At 36.7% G+C, this 19,989-nt stretch overlaps 1 protein-coding gene across 6 annotated transcripts in view; it reads left to right on the top strand.

The window, feature by feature from the left end:
- Positions 1-18,925, top strand: part of CLOCK (clock circadian regulator) — a 67,359-nt gene extending 48,434 nt beyond the window's left edge. For 5 of the 6 annotated variants that reach the window (XM_027676407.1, XM_027676409.1, XM_027676408.1 and 2 more), the window contains 12 exons: positions 2,776-2,858; positions 3,086-3,192; positions 3,797-3,944; positions 4,161-4,236; positions 5,152-5,293; positions 5,677-5,777; positions 6,654-6,743; positions 7,487-7,645; positions 8,991-9,197; positions 10,514-10,719; positions 11,011-11,278; positions 13,392-18,925. In XM_027676407.1, coding sequence (XP_027532208.1) covers positions 2,776-2,858; positions 3,086-3,192; positions 3,797-3,944; positions 4,161-4,236; positions 5,152-5,293; positions 5,677-5,777; positions 6,654-6,743; positions 7,487-7,645; positions 8,991-9,197; positions 10,514-10,719; positions 11,011-11,278; positions 13,392-13,568 — 1,764 coding nt within the window. In that variant the 3' untranslated portion in view covers positions 13,569-18,925. The remainder of the gene's footprint in view (positions 1-2,775; positions 2,859-3,085; positions 3,193-3,796; positions 3,945-4,160; positions 4,237-5,151; positions 5,294-5,676; positions 5,778-6,653; positions 6,744-7,486; positions 7,646-8,990; positions 9,198-10,513; positions 10,720-11,010; positions 11,279-13,391) is intronic. The other variant, XM_027676410.1, reaches the window with a different exon arrangement.
- The last annotated feature ends 1,064 nt before the right edge of the window (positions 18,926-19,989 follow it).

Here is a 19,989-nt window from a genome sequence, read left to right as displayed (position 1 = left end):
GGAGCCTATGGAGAAATCATATAAACTTCTTCAGGTCTGTCAGGCTGAATAGTAATTGTGTTTCTCCAGATACTATGCCAGAGAAAGTTTGTTGTTTATTTTTCCTGAAGCTGTGGAAATCTTTCATTTAACACTTTCCTTTCCATGCAGGTCTAAATAGTGTTCTTCCGTTATGCCTACAGTTGGTAGAGATGTTAAATGTGGGATTTTTGCTTCACGAAATACTCAGGGAAAAAAGACCAACCGACATTTGCAAATACTTTTATCTTTTAAATTCTGACGGTTTATAGTAAAACTCCTATGTTTCCTACTTCTGAAAGTTGAGGAACATCCATTTATGATCTTCAGGTCTCTCAGTCTCCTGTGGGCTGAAGCCTTAGAGATTATACTCTGGCCAAAGTGTCATTCCTGTGCCTGAACCTCTGAGCCCTTAGTGCCCAAGGAAGTTTTCAATGCTGTTCATCTGAGAAATCTTCTTGTGAAGAAGACTAATGTTAGAGTGAAGCCTTAATCTGACAATACCTGTTTATACTCCTCTGATACCTTATGTTATTATTGAGACTAGCATTGACTAGACTCTAGCAAATAAGTGTATGTCAGGAACTTTAACATCCCAGTAACTTCACTAACAGATGCATGATGCAGCCAGTAAAGAGATGTGTATTTTAGTAGTTGATTGCCTTATTTAAGGTAGAACCTTCCTGCTCATCTGTCAGTTATTCTCTTTATTTCAGATGGTATCTGGTTCTGGATTATTTTTTTTCCCTAGAATATAATTTCTCAAGGACATACAGTGCTTTTTTCACCTTTAAAATTCACATTTTTAGGTTATGCATATGACCCCATCACTTTTGTAACAAATTATGCCACAAATGTTGCTCCCCAGTGAAGGCATTTGGTTCTATACATTCTTTAAAACATTGAGGCAGGATCAGTAATCCTGCCTATCAATAAGGCAGGATTAATCCAGGCAAAAGGATTATTTCTACTAGAATACTTTTTGTTACAAATGAAAGTCCTTTCTTCTCTAGATGCCTTGTTGACAACTTCAACAAGATGCCTTGTTGAACAAGCTGGCTTCTGCCCAGGGGTATTTTACAGTGCAAATCATGAATATAAATGCAGAGTAATTGGATACTAACCTGTTGCCAATTCCTCTCTAACGATGATGTTTTTACTGTGATTTTACTTCTTGCATTTCAGTGATTTTTACTTTTCTTTTGACTTGTGCCAAAATTATTACATTAAAAGAAACAACAAATCAAAATTATATATCAAGGATATACTCTTGTTCTGTCATTTCTCTTGCTTTACTGTGAATGGTGCTTTATTAAATGCTGTAATTTTAGGAAGGTAGATGAGCTTTGGGTTTTAGAGGTAGTTTCAGGTTTGAAAGTTAAGTCTTGCTAACTGGAATTCACATCAAGAGTCATAAATTTGTGCCCGGAGTGGTTTTGTTCATTGCCTCCATCTAATTCATCCATCACTCCATCACTTTCTAAGTCATTGTGTTTAAGATTTTACAGTGATGAAGGTGAAGAAAAACATTGCCTGGATACGTTCACTTTTTCCTTTCACAGAAAGAAAACTTAGAAATAGCTATTTAAAAAACTGCAAAATGTCCCCTTAAAGTCTTTGCGTTATAACCTGAAAGAATGAAAAGCAAGGTGGTCCCTTCGCAGAAACAACAGTTAGTCTTCTATTGTATTTTTCCTCAGAAGTGCTTTAGTCATAGATGTTTGCAGAGCAGCAGTGTGCTCATCTGCTCACACCTGTCATGAATATTATGTCAGTTTAGCAGCAGCTTCCATATTGCAGTTTTTGGAAGAGTCTTGTAGTATCTGATCATCAGTAGATTCTAATGTGTTCCTGGCACTGGGAATACCGTTTCAAGCTCCTACAAATGACAAACGTGTGCACGTATCAAAAAAAAAAAAAAGATGTACTGATCTTTAATTTTATTGTAACTTCTTTGCAGGGTGTATTTGTATGTATGCATGTATTCCATCATCCATCTTCCTTTTCATAAGGTCATACTAGAGGCGTTTGCAAAAGAATTGACTGGCTTGGGATATGTGGTCTTCTTACTATCTCTGCATGAGGCACAGTACTTGGTGGGGCATCTTTACCTCCTGCAAGGGGACAGTAGAAATAGAGTGACATGCATTTGTATGTTTGAGTGGAATACATTTAGAACAACGTGCAGAATACCTTGAGGTTTTGTTGTAATAGTGGCAATACAATCATTCTCTTACTTGTTATGAGTTCTAAACATAAGAATAGTATGTTATTTATAGTGTGTGTCTGTGCCCTCAAAGAGATTTAGAGTACTCTGTATTCACTAAAAAGGGAAGGATCCTATTCCTAAACTCAGAATAATGTGACCATTTAACTAATGTTTTTATCCATTAAAAACGTAGACTGTAATCAGAGTGTCTGATGGGAGCGTTTCATCTCTTCTTTAGCCTGTTACAATTTGAAACTGTAACTGAGGAACTGTTGATTTCTGCTTGTACTGCGATGTTTGTAGATACTGAGCTTGAGTTTATTCTCATGCCATGGTTAGTCCATTTAAATGAACCGAGTGTCAACCTGGCACAATTGAGATTAGATTCTGTCTCAGTACTGTGCGTCTAAACAAGCAAAAACAATGAAGCTGTTTAAAATAATATAACTAATGTTATCTACTAACTTTAGGTACATCTGAATTTTCAAAGAGCTTATGAATTAGAATAGAGCAGTTTTGAGAGAGATTTTTATTTTTTTACTTTTTAGGAAATGTGCACTGTTGAAGAACCCAACGAAGAGTTCACATCTAGACATAGCTTAGAATGGAAGTTCCTATTCTTGGATCACAGGTGCAATTCCTTCTATGTACAGCAGCAATAGTAGCTGAATCACAGTAGTGGCTGTAATATTTAGAGTTCACTAATCAGCATTAACTATTCATAGCTTGTGTTGGGTTTAATTTTTTATTTTTTTCAGAGCACATACTATAAACAAGAAATATTAAATAATTTTGATTTGGGTTGGGGTTTTTTTGTGTGTGTGTGAAAATAAAATTACAATTTTTTTTATTAATTAGGGCACCTCCCATAATAGGTTATCTTCCATTTGAAGTTTTGGGAACATCAGGCTATGATTATTATCATGTGGATGATCTAGATAATCTGGCAAAATGTCACGAGCATTGTAAGTACAACTAAATCACTAAAACAAGCAAGTTTGTTAAATTGTACAACTGTTCTGGTGAAAATCTGTGATATATTTGAGTGGTCTTTACTCCCATTCAGTTGATGTTATTGTACAGCTGATCTTTATCGATATTTTGTCTTTTGATACAGAACTATAAAACTTTATCTTGTCATTCCAGGGTTTTGTTGTGGTAAATTGGAGTGCACAGCTCTATGACTAATACTTCTTCAGTTCTACCAATAGTATTTAAAAGGCGCTATAATTTTTAATAAGTGCAAAAATTGTTTAAACATGTAGTAGCATAAGCTTTTTGTTCAGCTGTGTTTTTCTTCATAAAGCTGTATTTAAATTCTTTGCACATAAATTTTTCACAATATGTAAAAAGCCCCACAAAAATGGAAGTTTGAATTCTGCAGTTCTTTGAAAAATGCAGCTTACATTTTTTTTGGTAGAAAATTTTAAACCAGTTCTTAGTCATTGTCATTATACTGGATTTAGACATGGTTTTGGGTCAGATGAACCTGGGAAGTAATGTTTTTTTAATGTAGTTGGAATATTTACAGCCTGGAAAGACAGTGAACTTTATTCTTCATTTTTATAGTAATGCAATATGGGAAAGGGAAGTCATGTTACTACAGATTCCTTACAAAGGGACAACAGTGGATTTGGCTGCAAACACATTACTATATCACGTATCACCAGTGGAATTCCAGGCCAGAGTTTATTGTCTGTACGCACACTGTTGTAAGGTAGGTTATTTTTTAAAAAATCTATATTATAGAAATTCTACTGGCATGCAAACTGTACTGCTGGTATTTTTGGAGGTAGAGAAATCATAGCAGTTTAAAGAACCATTGGAAAATTTCCTGAGATATAAGCAAGGTAGATTTGTGGAGTTTGTTTTTTGAGGTATATTTTTTAAACCATCCAACAATATAGTAGTCATACTTGGTTTGTTCTTCTAGTTACGCAGAAGTTAGAGCAGAAAGACGACGAGAACTTGGTATTGAAGAGTCTCTTCCAGAGATAACAGCAGATAAAGTGAGTGTTTTATATAATTTTATTTTACTTAATTCATACAAAAAATAATACCTAAACAAATATACAGCAGCAAAAAGTCTTTTGTCCCATTTGTCCTCAAATATAGTAATTATTTGATCTCTAAATAATATGACTATTTAAAATGATTAAAGAATTCTAGAAAGAGTGTTCGTTTACTCTGTCTGTAACACTTACCTTCCTCTTTTCAGGAGTTAATGTGCATGTAGTTATAACATGGCAACACCCATAAGTTCTTATTAAGATCTGATTTCTGTAGAGTTAGATTAAAAAGTAAATGTTCTCCCTTACTGGAAGTACCCATAATCTGAAAAACTGAGGTCAACAGACAAAAATGGCTTAAAGGAATTCACAAGAGGAAAGCAGGAACTGTTCCATTGTGTGACTGTCCCAATTCTTAGAAGTGTATACAAAATTCATTTTGAATTAATGTCCTTAGAAGCTTAGTGAACCTTAGATAAGCCGTCTTGTGCAGATGCTCTGTCATGTTTTACTCTGACAGTTCAGAAATGTTTTCCCTTGGCAGTTTAGCAAGTTTCATATGTTGGTGCTCCTTCCAGTGGAACGAACTCATCCTTTCTCAAAAGAATAAGCAGTTCACTCATTACACTGTTGTTCAGAGTGAACTGAGTTGCTAGAGAAGGAGGACAGCTCAGTAGTTAGTTTGTGGCCTATGTCTGCATGCATTTAGTTTTCTAGGCTTATATGGCTTTGGTTTCTAAGGATAAAAGCCACAAATGGAAAGTAAGCTTACAGCCATCAAACAGGCCACTACTTCTGCACAGTCACCTGTGTAAGGGGGTTGACTCAAACAGCATGGTCTTAGATATTTTCCAGCAAAATATGTATTGTGTGCCAAATCAGATAAATAATTGTTGTTTGTGTGTGTCTCTTCAGAGTCAGGACTCTGGGTCTGACAATCACATAAACACAGTGAGTCTCAAAGAAGCACTGGAAAGGTTTGACACCAGCCCCACACCTTCTGCTTCCTCCAGGAGTTCAAGAAAATCTTCACATACTGCAGTATCGGATCATTCATGTAAGCACCAACAATTGAAAATAGGATTGCCTTCCTACTGAAGGCTTTCTCTACTTAATGTAGTTAAATAAATAACTAGCAGTTAATAATCATTTTATGAGAAGTATGCAAGTGAAAATGTCCTTTTTGATGGTTCAGAGATCTGCAGACTACTCTGAAAAAGACTTCTACATCTAGAAGTACCATATCAGACACTAGAACACCCTATTCCAGTCCTTCAGATCGCACTACTGTTGGATAGTCAGGGTAAAAAAAAGAGGCCAAGCCTTAAGGTTGTTTTTTTTTTTTTAATTATTCATGAAATATGTAATTTGATTATTGCATTACAGAACTGAGATTACTATTAACATGTCTCTTTCTGTTCTAATTCTCAACATTGTCAGCAACACCAACTAAAATGACAGTGGACACTAGCACTCCTCCAAGGCAAAGCTTATCTGGTCATGAAAAGACTGCACAAAGAAGATCATCTCTGAGCAGTCAGGTAACTTCAGAGGAAAATTTTGTACTTAAACAGTGGAGTATACCTTTAAAAGCTATTATTAAATCCATATAACCTTTATTTTATTTCTTCTGAAAGCATGTATTTTAAACTGTAAGAGTTTCACTTGGAATATGTGACTCTCTGGATTGCGTTTTCAATATGCAACTTTGGTACTAGATTTAAGGGAGTACAATAATTAAGCATAAACGTATGTAGTTTTTGGCATTTGTGTTCGCAAGATTGTGTATGAATCTTTGCTTTCACTCACACATAACTGCTTTCTACAATTCTTCGTTTTTAATATACACACACACATATATATAAAATTTCCAACATAGTGCTGTTGTCATACAAATTTATGACTCTTAAGAATATTAGTACTTTCATATACTTTCTGAAATTTTGGTATTGTGAAAAAATGTCATGCTTAATGTACTTGGTGCTTGTTTTCACATTGAACTAATACATTCACTTCAAAAATAGAATGCTTATTAAAACGTATTTGTTAATGTAAAAATAAATCAAAGATGTCAACTTCCAAACATGTTGAAGAAGTCTCTCCCTTACTGCAATTAAGACTTTGAAAACATTTGTAATTATAATTTCTGTTTTATGCCTATGGCTTTTATATACTTCTAGCAGTGGAAACATTATATATATATATATGCATATATATATAAAATTTAGATAATCAGTTGCTCTTGTTTTCTTAATTCTCTAATAATTAAGGTTAGATATTTCAGGAAACAATTTACTAGTTTTTATGAGATGTTCATATGGTGCTGTTTTGGATTTGACACTTCATATAAAGAAATACTTCGCATCAAGTATGAAGTTCATTCTCTAATGATCATGGAATAATTTTTTTAATCCTAGTCTTTAAGCTCACAGTCTCTTGGACAACCAGTAGCACAGCCAGTGATATCTCAGCCTGCCACTTTACAGCTCCAGTCTGGCATGACCCAGGTATGGATTAACTTTGTTTATTGTTTATTATTTTTTAAACAGTCTTGTTTTCCTAAAGAACAGTATTCTCCTGGAGAAACTGGCTGCTTGTGGCTTGAATGTTCAGTGGGTAAAAAATGGGCTGGGTGGCCAGGCCCAGAGAGTGGTGACGAATGGAGTTAAATCCAGCTGGCAGCCGGTGACCAGTGCTCAGTACTGGGACCAGTCCTGTTTAACATCTTCACTGATGATGTGGATGAGGGGATTGAGGGCACCGTCAGTGAGTTTGCAGATGACACCACATTGTGCAGGAGTGCAGGATGGCTGCAGAGTGCCTGAGGGCAGGAAGGCTCTGCAGAGGGATCTGGACAGGCTGGATCGATAGGCCAGTTGTATGAGGTTCAACAAGGCCAAGTTCTGGGCCCTGCACTTGGATCACAGCAACTCCACGCAGTGCTACAGGCTTCCAGAAGAGCGGCTGGAAAGCTGCCCAGCAGAAAAGGACCTGGAGGTGCTGGTTGACAGCAGCTGAACATGAGCCAGCAGTGTGCCCAAGTGGACAAGAAGGCCAATGATATCCTGGCTTGTATTAGAAATAGTGTGGCCAGCAGGACCAGGGCACTGATCATCCCCCTGTACTAAGCACTGGTGAGGCCCCACCTTGAGTGCTGTGTTCAGTTCTGGGCCCCTCACTGCAAGAAAGACATGGAGGTGCTGGAGCATGTCATTTTTGCTCAGCTTGTAATTTATTCATTGCACTACAGCCTGTGTTTCAGTTTTCAGCACAATTAGGAGCTATGCAACATCTAAAGGACCAGCTAGAGCAAAGAACACGCATGATAGAGGCAAATATTCATCGGCAGCAGGAAGAGTTGCGTAAGATTCAAGAGCAGCTTCAAATAGTTCACGGTCAAGGACTCCAGGTGAGTTAGTCTAATGCTTACATGTTTCATCTGTAGAGAATTTAGGCATCTAAAATGAGACTTGAGCACTTAATTCCACAATGTGATCCTCCATATCTCCTGTCAGCTGCCATCTGGGCCTAATATGCCTAAATCCATGGTATCTGAAGCTACTGTTCCAGAGGTACCAGACGTTTTACTTCTGAATATATCTGGAAGTGCCCCAGTATATCTTTTCACTGTTGAGCAGCTCAAGCCTAGCTTATGCCTTAACCTAAATGTAAAAGGGTGCAGTAGTTGTTAATTCTTGCAAAGTTTTGAAGCCATTAGAATATTAATAAAAAATCTGCAAGATAAGCATCTATTTCCTCTTTTAGCTTGAGGGTGTCAAATTCATGCCTTTTGTCTCTTAAATTGTCCTAACTATCAGGCTGAATGGTTCTACTTTGCATGGTAAACTTAAAGTAGTTACTGAGCCAGAAAAACAAGAAGTCTAGAGGATTCATTACTTAGTCTAGCAGCTGACTACCTGATTTCCGATTTATTTATTTTTTTAACCAGTATGTATTTTTCTAATTTTGTCATTCTCTTTTCAGCAGCTATGTTTGGAAGAAAAGAATGATCCAGTTGGGTTTTTCTAGTTGAAAGAAAACCCAAACCAAAAAATGATCACCCCAAAGACACATTTTAAGGAAATAATCTAAATACTTTCAGTGTGGATTATGACTTAAGAGTAGAAAAAAATACTTCCTGGAAGTATTGAATATGTTGCTTAAATTCTGTTGGAAGAGTAGGAGTTTCTGGCACGTGTCATTTTCAGTGTTCTCTGATGTCTAGCTTAAGTGTGCTAGCAGCGAACTGCCTTACTGATGTCTCAGAAGGAGAGATCCACAGCTCTCTTCCCGTGCAGTGTGGAGGGACCTTGTTAAGGAATGTGGAAACTAGAGAATATACTTAAGTCTTGTGCATTGTCTTGTTGTAATCTTGGGCCTAACCTTTTATAAAGAAACAAATATTTTTGTGCTGAATTCTGTTTATTACAACTACATTGGAAAGTTCAGTATAATCATTATGATTCCCTGATTGTCCAGGAAGATTGTTCTTGGTGCTATGCCTGGATCTATTGATTCGGAGATCATCTTTATTTGAATTAGTGTCATAGCTGAAGGTCCTACAAATAGAAATGTAATCTCAAGTATATTTTGTCTTTAGATAGTTGTAGAATATATTACCAGTTAGTCTCTAAATAGTACTTTTTCTTGAAGAACAAATATTGAACCTTAATGCTAGAAATCAGGATTCTGAGTCTTATCATTTAGAGTAGAGCCTCTGAATACTGACCCTATAACTTGTGGAATTTTTTAAGATGTTCTTGCAGCAGTCAGCTTCTGGACTCAACTTTGGTTCTGTGCAGCTTCCTTCTGGAAATTCTTCAACTGTTCAGCAGCTTACGCCAATAAACATGCAAGGTCAAGTTGTTCAGACTAATCAGACTCAAAGTGGGATGAACACAGGCCATATAAGTACTCCACACATGATACAGCAGCAGTCTTTGCAGAGTACTGCAACACAGGTAAAATTCCCATTATTGATTTTGCTGGATAGAGTATATGCTCAAACCCACAGCTGAAACACAACCCTGACATTCCCCTCTCAAATTTCTTTTGAACAATGTCCACTGAGTCATTGATTTCTTCATGTTCTAACCTTTGCAATTGAAATGTATTTATGTTCTTGATAATGCAATTTCAGATCTTGTTTTTATTTCAAGACTTAGGCATGTAAATAATTGATAACAAGTAGCTTTTTGGAAAGACCAGTATCAAGGAAACTTTTAGCTTGTTTTTTTTGAATATCTATGAGTTTTTTTGTGACAGAACACATAACATGAGATTTTAAAACCCAGTGTTCTGACAGAAAATAACTAAAAAAGCATAGGAATGGGACTAGTGTATGTTGGTGCTTCTGGAGTTGCATGTTCTACTTTTTAGCACTTTCCATCAGATGTGATAGGTGTATGACACCTATAATGTAATAGCCTTTTTCTTCTGTGAGTTCGTTCATTTTTTTTTAATTCCATGTCAACTTTTGAAATTGCAGTATCTTGTAGTGAGTTCTACAGCTTTACTTTTTATGAAATGTGATTATGTTTGCTTTTTTAAACATGTCACCCATCTCATATCCTGGGAAACATATTGAGCAGCTCATCACTTTTCATCTTCTCAGTCATACATGATTTTCCTCTGTCAGAGGTATCCCCATAGAAGCCTGTTCCTCATGCTGAACACTTTTAATGGGTTTGACCATTATGTGTATGGAAGCTTCTTATACATTTGATCTCTGTGGTCGCCTTCCTCTGTACCCTTATCCACATTCCATACTTTCTTTTTGAGATTTGTAAGGAGGCAGACTAGTGGTGGACAGTATTACAATCTCAACAGTAAGCTAGTTCCAAACGTTTGAAGTAAGAAATTGATTGACATGATGTGCACATTTTAGTCTTAAGTTGGGCACAGAGATGATAAAGGAGTGAAAAGATAATCTTGATGGTCCCATGCAGGGCCAGGAGTTGGACTTCGTGATCCTTGTGGGTCCCTTCCAACTCAGCATATTCTGTGATTCTGTAAATAAAAAGTATGCAAGTACCTGAAAAATCTAGAAAAAAAAAACCAAAACAAACCTGAACAGGAGAACAGGTTAATGTAAAAGACTCAGATGGTCCAGTCCCACCTCCAAATCCTCAGTCAGAGGATACCTGTGTACTTTAAATTAAGAATTAATTTGAATAGAAAAAAACACTGGCAGTTGTGAAGTATGGCCAATGACAATGAGGAGGACAGCTGTAGTACCTGGCTATTTTCAACTTACTATCCCAAAATTTCTTTCCAGCATAGTCAACAAAATGTACTTAGTGGACACAGTCAACAGTCTTCTGTTGCCAGTCAGTCACAGAACACAGTCTCAGCACCTTTGTATAACACTATGGTGATTTCTCAGCCAACAACGGGAAATGTGGTCCAGGTTCCTTCTAGCTTACCACAGAACAACCAGAATGCTGCTGCAGTAGCCACTTTTACACAGGACAGACAAATCAGGTAAATCTTCAAGACCAGTATTCAAGATGACTTGACATAATGATATGCTTATGTAACTGTATCATATACAAAAGGAACTAAAGTAGCATTAAAAAATAATGTGATTTGTATTTAAACTATGTAGATACAACTCTGAAACTAAACTTTGCCCAAAATAATGTTTGCAGCTTATCAAAACCCATGTTGTTACAGCAAAGTATGACTTTGAGAAATCTGCCTTTCTCAAGTGTATGTGATGCTTCATATATTTTTTCCCCTAAAGGCACTCCAAATGTCTTTTTCTATTAACAGATTTTCTCAAGGTCAGCAACTTGTAACAAAACTTGTCACAGCCCCAGTAGCATGTGGAGCAGTAATGGTACCAAGTACTATGTTTATGGGACAGGTGGTGACAGCTTATCCCACTTTTGCTGCCCAACAGCAGCAGACACAAACTTTGTCAATGACACAACAGCAGCAGCAGCAGCAGCAAAGTCAGCAAGACCATCAGCAGCAGCTCACCACAGTTCAACAACCAGCTCAGTCACAGCTGACCCAGCACCCCCAGCAGTTTCTACAGGTAATGAATGCAGAGTTCCCACAAATTTTCCCAAATTGTGACACTTTCAGCATTGCTAGGTTATCCTAGAGGTGCTTTACCCAAAAATGGAGAACTTAAAATAAGTTTATTCTGTAGCTGTTCTCTAAGATCTTGTTACTTAAAGAAGAAGTGGTCTTTCCTGCAGTTTCACTCCATGTGTTGTCCTATGTTATATCTTTTCCCCTTTGAGTTGTATCTTTTCCCCTTTGAGTTGCTGCTCTTAATTGAGCATGGAATGAAAAAACAGATGTTTCCCTTTAAAACAACTTGCATTTTCTTTGCATTCACATATTGATGCAATAAGGTATGAGAGATGATGGTCTGGAAAGCAGCACAGAGCCTAAAGCAAGACATGTCCCAGTAACATGAGGCATGAACATCTGTCTAGGCTACAGGGGAGGCTGAGCAGCAAGGAACCTTCTAAGCAGGAGAGTAGAGAACTGTGTTTTAGTGGAGAAAGAAGAGAGATTGGATCAAAAGAGAAGGAAGGCAAAATCCAAAGTCCAGAAATAGGAAATGTTGAAAAGAAAAGAAACAGAAGGTAGAAGGAATTGATGGGGAAGTCTACTGCCATTTGTTGATTCCAATTGATTGCCGGCAAATAGCTCACCCAGTAGCTGGTGTTGGTGGGGGAGATGTAGTGGTGGCTAAAGCACTAGAGGAGAAGTGCTTCCAAGAATACATGGGTTCAAAAATCTTAATTTTGCCTCTGATGTTGCCTTCTCCAAAGAAAGGTAAAGTCCATGTAAATGTAGCTTGTATACCTTAGCATTCTTTCAACTACTCTGGAAAGGTCAAATTATCTGTGGGGTTTTGTTTTTTTTTTTTTTTTTTACTCTTTAAGAGTATATGTAATTAAAAAATCTTACTTTTGCAAGTATTCCTTACTATGTGTGGTCTCCCATTTGAACTAAATTTGGGATCCTGTGCATAGGTGGAATAGATAAAATGCAGTAAGTAATTGGAGGCTTAACCTACATTTATATGCACAAGGAATGGATACATTCTGATTAGGACTGAGTACAATTTCCTTTCACTAGGTCACTGACAGAAAATATTAACTTGTTGAAAAAAGTTTTTCATGGGAACATACCAATTTCAGTCATGCATCAGGCAATGCTTTTCAGCTGCAAGCTGACTCAACAAGAGATCCGAAGCATACGTAGTGATTTCAACTTCAGCACTCACTCATTTATGTAGAGGGAGACTCAAACTGAATCAAACCAGAGTGCAGACTTGAATGTGTTCTCTGACAAATCACATAAATGTTTTAGCAACAGTGCTGTTTAGCAGGTTGGTTGCTGTATCTCTATTTCTAAATTCAAAAGTTTGCACAATTTTGACTTAATTCTGGTGAAACAGATTTGTGAAAAAAGATCTCCAAAGGTCTGTTCCTACCCTAGAAATTCTTTCTAGGCAAAAGTTTAGTATTTTTAATACAAACTATTAAAAGTGCTAGAATTTGAAGTGAAGCAAATGCTTCTGCTCACTGCGGCTTCTTACAGTCTGATTCTGTAGGTGGAGCAGTTGATGTAGTTTAGCTTCTGCTGCAGAATGTTTCAGGATTGAGATGTCATAGTGCATTTGTACCCCTCCTTCATTGCTTTTCTTCAGTAAATAATTTTTTTGTTCTAAGAAAAGTAATAGTAAAACTAAGTACCATTTTCAGTAGTAATAAATCTCCTTCAAAGGGGATGTTTGGGTCTGCAAATGTGGCATTTTTTTTTGACTGTGTATTTTGTCTGTGGGGAATAAATGTGATATGTGCTAAGTCATGCACCATTTTTTCATTTGACTGCAATGAGATATCTATTCAAATAGATTCCTTAAGCCTTGTGGTTTGAAATGGAGACATTGCCACACATTCCTACCCATCATCACAGGAAATTACAATGACCACTTACAGCTGCTTTATTAATTGGTCAGATGCTCTGATTAAATTTATCAGTATGAACTAATCTTTGCATTGTTTGCTCAGCTTAACTGACCAAATCTGAAGTTTATTTTGATTGAACAAAAAGTTAAAAAGCAGCTAGGCCTGTATTTCTCTGAGTGGCAGGAAAAATAATCTTTTTCTATTTCCATGTTTTAGACATCCAGGTTACTTCATGGAAATCAGTCAGCTCAGCTTATCCTCTCTGCTGCTTTCCCACTACAACAAAGCACTTTCACTCAGTCCCACCACCAGCAGCATCAGTCTCAACAGCAGCAACTCTCACGACACAGAACTGACAAGATGACTGACCCTTCTAAAGTTCAGCCACAGTAGTGTGGAGCTCTGCCTCTTCTTGAAGCAAACTGCCAGGAGGGGCTGCTCCCCAAACAGTTGCACTGAAGCTACAGACGTAGCAGTTCGAAGGCTTTCTATCACCTAATTGAGATCTACCTGACTTCTGGAATCTGTTAAGAAAAACCACAAGATAATGATGGGGACATGGCCAACGTTGAGAGTTGCCCCAGTTTCTGTGTTCTAAAGGATTTGCTGCCATGTTTTAATTTGTCCGGGTGAAATCTCCAAATGTGACTGAAATGAGAGTGATGCTGAAAATATCGGTATTTTTATCAATCCTATACATTTTTAAAGTATTACAATGGACATGGAGCAATTGTTTGAATTAGCAGAAAAAAATGCCAGGAATATAGTCCAAAAACCATCTAATTTTTTTTCAGATGATTATGGGACAGTAAATATTTTGAAAATGTTGTGTGAAATCCAGTTCTCTGTTGTACAGATGCTGTAAAATATTGTGTATATGTCTGCATAAAAGGAGAAAGAGCAAAATATTTTATATGATGCATGAAAATGTTATCTGTTATTTGTAGGTTTGAATATGTTTCCCTAAATTCTCACACCATACTCAGACTAATGTTTTCCTCTGTTCTACCCTTTTGTTTACAACATGATGCATCATTATTTTCACCCTTAATGTGGGCACAAGTCTCTTGTTTGTGCTTTGTCTGTGATGTCAGGGTTTGTTCGGTGAGGTATAGTGTGTTGGTTAGTTGACTTCTTGAAGTTAAATTATTGATGAAGCTGTTTGAACTGGTGATCATGCATCAGGGTTCAGGACATTCAGATTCATGAATATCATCCATAATTTCATAATGAATTCATAGTTTTATTTGAAAAATAGGAATTTGCACTGCTTTCTTGCAGATGGTTTGGAATTTTATTCCCCAAAGCTATCTTTTGATATAGTTCATAGTTGGAAATATTTATGTAAAAGGTTTAAAAAAAATGACAGTAATTTTCAAGAATGTTTCAGTTATAGGAGTAATTTGCACAAAAATATATTTACATTTAATAACCTTTTGGGCACTTTTTAACCACTTTCTCTGTGGTGAGAATTGTAACTTGTTAAAACATGTTGGAATCTTTTTATTCTCCTTCAAAAATTAGTCAGAACTAATTCAGGGTCATTTTAACAACAACAAAACCCATAGTGCCTTGATTTTAATTCAGGTGATAATGTTGAACATCTTGAATTACAACGTCTTGAATCTGTAACCATTTTCAATTTTGAAGTCTTAGCACATTGTCAACCAAACTTGTGTATCTACTTCATGGATATTTCTGTATTGTGTTTATTTTAACAATGGAGTGAGTTGAGACCATGAATATTTTTGACTGGTACTCCCCCTCAGATTGTAGCCAGAAATAGAGGAGTCTCAAAAATCTCAGACCTTTAAGGCAATACTCTTAAAAATAATTTTAAAAAAACCAACCTAAAAGTACAAGACTCCTTTTGCAGGAGGAGGAATAATAAGCTGATTTTTTTTTAGTAATTTTTGAAGCATTAAAAGTATGCTTTGGGGGAGATCGTGATTGCATTTAACACTAGCAGGCTATTGATTTAAGAGATACCACTGAACTAAGACTTCAGAAGGCAACTTCACTTTATAAAGAAAATAAAAAGTTCCAACAGATACGATGTGCTATTTAACTAAATGTTGGTAGGTTTTATGGTACTAGTTTGTGGAAACCAGAACTTCAGAGGAAAAGGAATAAATGCTGATAGATCTGATAATTAAAAAAACAAAAAAAACAACAGTAAAAGCAGTTAAAATTAGTACTGGCGAGAGAAAGCTGGATTAATCTTGAATACTGAAGAGGAGTTGAATGAATGTAACCAAATGGTGATGGTCCATTTTGTACTGTGGAACAGTTTGATTGTATTACTGGATGAACCAAACCCGCAGGAGGTTATACCAGTTTAGCCAAGCCTTTGATGCCGTTGGTTACGTTTTGGGGCTAGCCTTTGCCTCTGCACGTGTCCCAGCATTAGATCTTTGTTATTCCCCAGTCATAAAGCAAATATTTGGCACCAAAAAGCCAAGCAGTGAACAAGAAAGGAGAGTGTGAGAAACACAGTACCAAAGAGAATCAGATTGCTCTCTGCTCTAGAACCCTACTGCAAACTGGAGCAAGGAACAGATGCCAATACCAAACACAGCAAGAAACATTTCCCCTACTTTAAAGGGATTTCTGGCATTCTCCAGACTGGGATAATTGTCAGAGACCTGTTTCTGTAAAGTTCTAGGTAAAGAAATCCTGCCTTGCTCTGCTATCCTTACCACTCCATTCCACCTGTTTCTATATGAAGCTGCGTTGACTAGAGGTCTGTGCTATCAGTTCTTTGCCTAATGAAAAATAGGTTAGATACAAATTTTTTAAACCAATTACAATGAAAATATAGCACTAAAAAAGAAAAGTGGGAGAGCTTTAATAGTACTGTTAGAACAACTGAATAATAGTAAAATAGGTGTATTAAACTATTATACTGAGAATTACAGAAATTAGAGATACCAGCCAGACGGTTAATGATGCAGCTTTTTATATAAAGCTTTGTTTAAACTTCTGTTCCCATTTTCTCCTTCCCAAATACTCTGGTGTGCTGCTATAGGTCTGTTGGTAAAAAGGCTAAACTAGAAGAGAGAGAAATTAGATGATACGATAGTGTGGCTGCTGAAAGAGAACTATAGAAATGTATGCTTTGATCAAGAAGCTTTTTGTAACCTCACAGAGAGGTCATTCAGTTACAGAACCAGCTAGCAGAGAAAGGATAGAAGATGGGGAAATTCAAAGAAACTGGAAAAACATGGCACACATTTGAAAAATTCCTGACACTAATCAGGAAGCATTTTGCGAAAGCAAGCATGTAGAATTTGGTCCAGATTGTGTGCAGGTATGCAGATGTGTTGTTTCACAGGTAGTGACTAAAAAGTGTATATTTATTTAATGGGTCTGCAGTTTTCCCTGTTGCTGAATCAATTGCTGAACTGTCCTTGAATTTTAGTAAGAAGAGGACCAGGCTATTGCCTCTTTCTTAATCAGCCTTTTGCTTCTGCCCAGCTCATTTACTACAGTCATAGATTTATTTTCAACATCCTGATAAGTAACATGATAATGAATGCTGTGATACTGCAGCAGGTTCTGAAGCGGAAACGTTACAGAGCAACTCTGACAGAAGGGAAGGAGTCTGTTAAGGGCAGGATTGTATTTATGAAGAAATGGCCTGGTGATACATAATGGAGTGAAAAAGATGGCGTAGTTGCACAGAGTTTAGGAGACAGACATGTTTTGCCTGCAGTGGGTGAGGATTTGAAGAAAAGCATCTAGGATAACTTCAGAGAAAAAAGACTATAGCTATTTTTATATTATATTTAATATATATTATATTTGTATATAAATATGAAAGGATTCCAGTAGGAGCTGTCCATATGCCTTCCACTTCATCTAGAAGGTTTACCTTCTGCACTACAGTTCCAGCGTATCACCACCTTCTGTGGGCATCTTGCCTACTGCCAAACACCAAAATTAGTAACCCATTATCCTTACAAGAAATAGGTTTCATTTCAGCTTTATGTAAAAATGAGTAAAGATATATCAGGCAGTTTTTCACAGGAAAAAGAAATTCTCTTAAGACTCAAATATTGCACTTTCTCTTTTTTTTTTTTTTTGAGTAATAACAAGCACTTTACTGAAAAGACTATTTGAAAAACAGTTTATTTCTTTAGTCAGTGAAACTGTTAAAAATGGGGGGGCATTGAGGAATAATGCATAGAACTGTCAAGAGAGACATTTCTGGAAAATGTTTCTTTAATAGGGTGATCCTTTGAGGCTTAAAGTGCAGGATTAAAAAGGCTTCTAAAGCCAGTTGCCTTTATGTTTTATATGGCCAGGGGAAGGGATTAGAGATGATAGCTTCCTTGAAAGGAGGCTTTTTAAATTGCACAGTTGCCTATGAGAGAGAATCATCTGGAGGCTCATTTGCCTGCTCAATAATTCTAAGTGTCCCTTAGGATTACAATTTGTGAAAATGTTCTGAAGGTTTGAAGTTGTGGCCTTTTTCAGATGTTAAAGTCGATTCAAGAACCATTTATATTTTCAGAGATTTAACCCAGGTATTGTTATGAGTGTTTTAAATGTCACGGCATCAGGAGATGTCAAACATGTCAGATTCATAAGCTTCTCTATTTGAAAAAATTATTAAAATTAGATATACAGTCAGAGGGCTGGAAAATGGTTATTTTGATTAAAAGGGAAAAGAGACTAGTTTTAATAATTAACCTTTTATTTTTTTACTTATCCCTGGTGGAAAAAGTTAAAGAGAATTAAATTAATTTGGATTAAAAAAAAGACGTATTTGAACAAATCATAGTAGATGAGACAGCTGTGAGAGAACATTTGAAATTGTCCATGAGACTGGATAGTTGCTTTTTCACTATCATGATTTTTAACACTACATTCCTTGTCTTTTTTTTTTTTTCCTTTTTCTAAGCAGGTGATTTTAAGCTCTGCTACACTTCATGCTATGTCATCTGCATGAATTTTGCCAGCATGATATGCTATATTCAAAGAAAGTATACCTAAATAAAAAGGAAGGGGGGGAAACAAAACACTGTGTCTGAAAAAAATACTGTATGGCCTAATACAGAGACCCCAGCTATGACTGAGAGATGCTGCATTAATAGACAATCAATCATGGGTAATTATTTATGAAACATTTTTGGGAACGGTCTTAAAGGTGTAACTGCTTTGAAAGCAGTTGGTGAGTTGTCTTTTTCTAACAAGAAAGGTAAAAAATATTTATTTTCAAATATATCAGATTGAATTTTGAGTTTTTAAGCAGTGTTGATTTCACAGTGTCTTGGGTTTCAGTTTTGTTTTGTATTTTTTTAACTGGCATTAGATTTGTATACGTAAAAGAAACAGAAAAACCCTAGTGCCGTTCATATTGACGTCAGGAAATGTAGATACAGTTCCCTGGTGTTCATGTGACCATTACTAACTGTCAATTTTTTAACTGAATAAATGTAACTCATTTGAAATTTTGCTTTCTGTAGCTTCTAAGGTTCTAGAAGTTTTTTTTTCTGAGTTGCTTGATGTCAGTTTTATCCAAGTTTCACAGTGGAGCGCTCTTATACCCTTCCCACGACTGTACCAAAGGCACTCTTTCTCCCCCACTCACAGAACTGACTTGTGAGAAGTTGCTTGATGTCACTTTTATCTTCTCTCCCCTACCCAGACAAATGACTTGTGAGATTTCAGTAAAAACGCATACTGTATTTTTTCCTTGTCTTCTCTCTGTATCTCTTTATAAACTGATGCCCCACTCTAAAGGCTAGAGACCTCTGATTTGTATGTTTACGTTACTGCCTTGGAATTTACTCACACAGCACTTGGTTGAACGTGCACAACTTAAAACTACTTTTGTACCTTCACGTGTACAGTCCCTGTTGTTGCTGAAGGATGGAGCAGCGCTGCAGTGTCTGGATGGGCATAGCCCTTCCCTCACTTCCTGTCATGGAAAACAACACCCTTCTCTTTAAATTTCGTTTACCAGGAGAAGAAATACCCAGGGAGGGAAGTGAAAGTGTTAAAGAATAGTATTTTTAAAGGAGTAGAGATGGGCTGAAACATTGGCTGTGCCACCAAACAAGGAAGCAGAGACTTGCATTTAGGTGCGGGCAGAGCTTGTTGAGAGCATGGAGCTCTTGCCTGGAAATGCTGTGTGGTAACATGTAACCTGTCAGGGTGGTCTAACCTTCTTTCACTGATCAAAGTGTAAACATTAATAATCTCAAATCAATTAAATGTTCAAGGAAAGGTGGGAGGGAAGGAAATCCTGTAATTGAAGCTGAATGCCTGGAGAAAATGATAAATAACAATTAGCCGTTTTTACAGTCTGCAGTTCCTTTTTTTCTGTAATATCACACTGGATGCCCAGATGAAGATGTTGATCTTTTGCCTTTGGGAATTAAATACTTGCATAAGTTGTGTATTACTTCTATATGCCATAAGGCCCCTGTGGCCCAGGAGAGAAACAAAATCAACAGTAGAAGTGCTGTAGCTGTAGTTAAGAACTGTCAATGCCCACCAGCAGTAAGACCAAGAGCATGGTAGCAAGCAAGATTATCAATTTTCTTAAAACTGAACTTTGGAAATATCAATATATTTTTCCATAAACTTATCACGAAGAAGAGTGATAATTACAACTCCTGCCACACCTGATGCAATGCCATTCAATGGCATTTTGCTGTTGTGCAAACTTGAAAACAAAGCCCATGTTTATATGAGAAAAGCTGTTAATACTTGTAAAGATTAGCAATCCAAAGGTTAGTTGCACTTCTGAGTCTCAGGCATTAGTGATAGAAATTCCAGAAGATTTCAGCTATTCAAGGGTAGC

The sequence above is a fragment of the Neopelma chrysocephalum genome, unplaced genomic scaffold (genome assembly GCF_003984885.1).
Source record: "Neopelma chrysocephalum unplaced genomic scaffold, ASM398488v2 Primary Assembly neopelma1_42, whole genome shotgun sequence".
Classification (NCBI taxonomy): Eukaryota; Metazoa; Chordata; class Aves; order Passeriformes; family Pipridae; genus Neopelma; species Neopelma chrysocephalum.
This window is presented reverse-complemented; position numbering and strand designations above follow the sequence as displayed.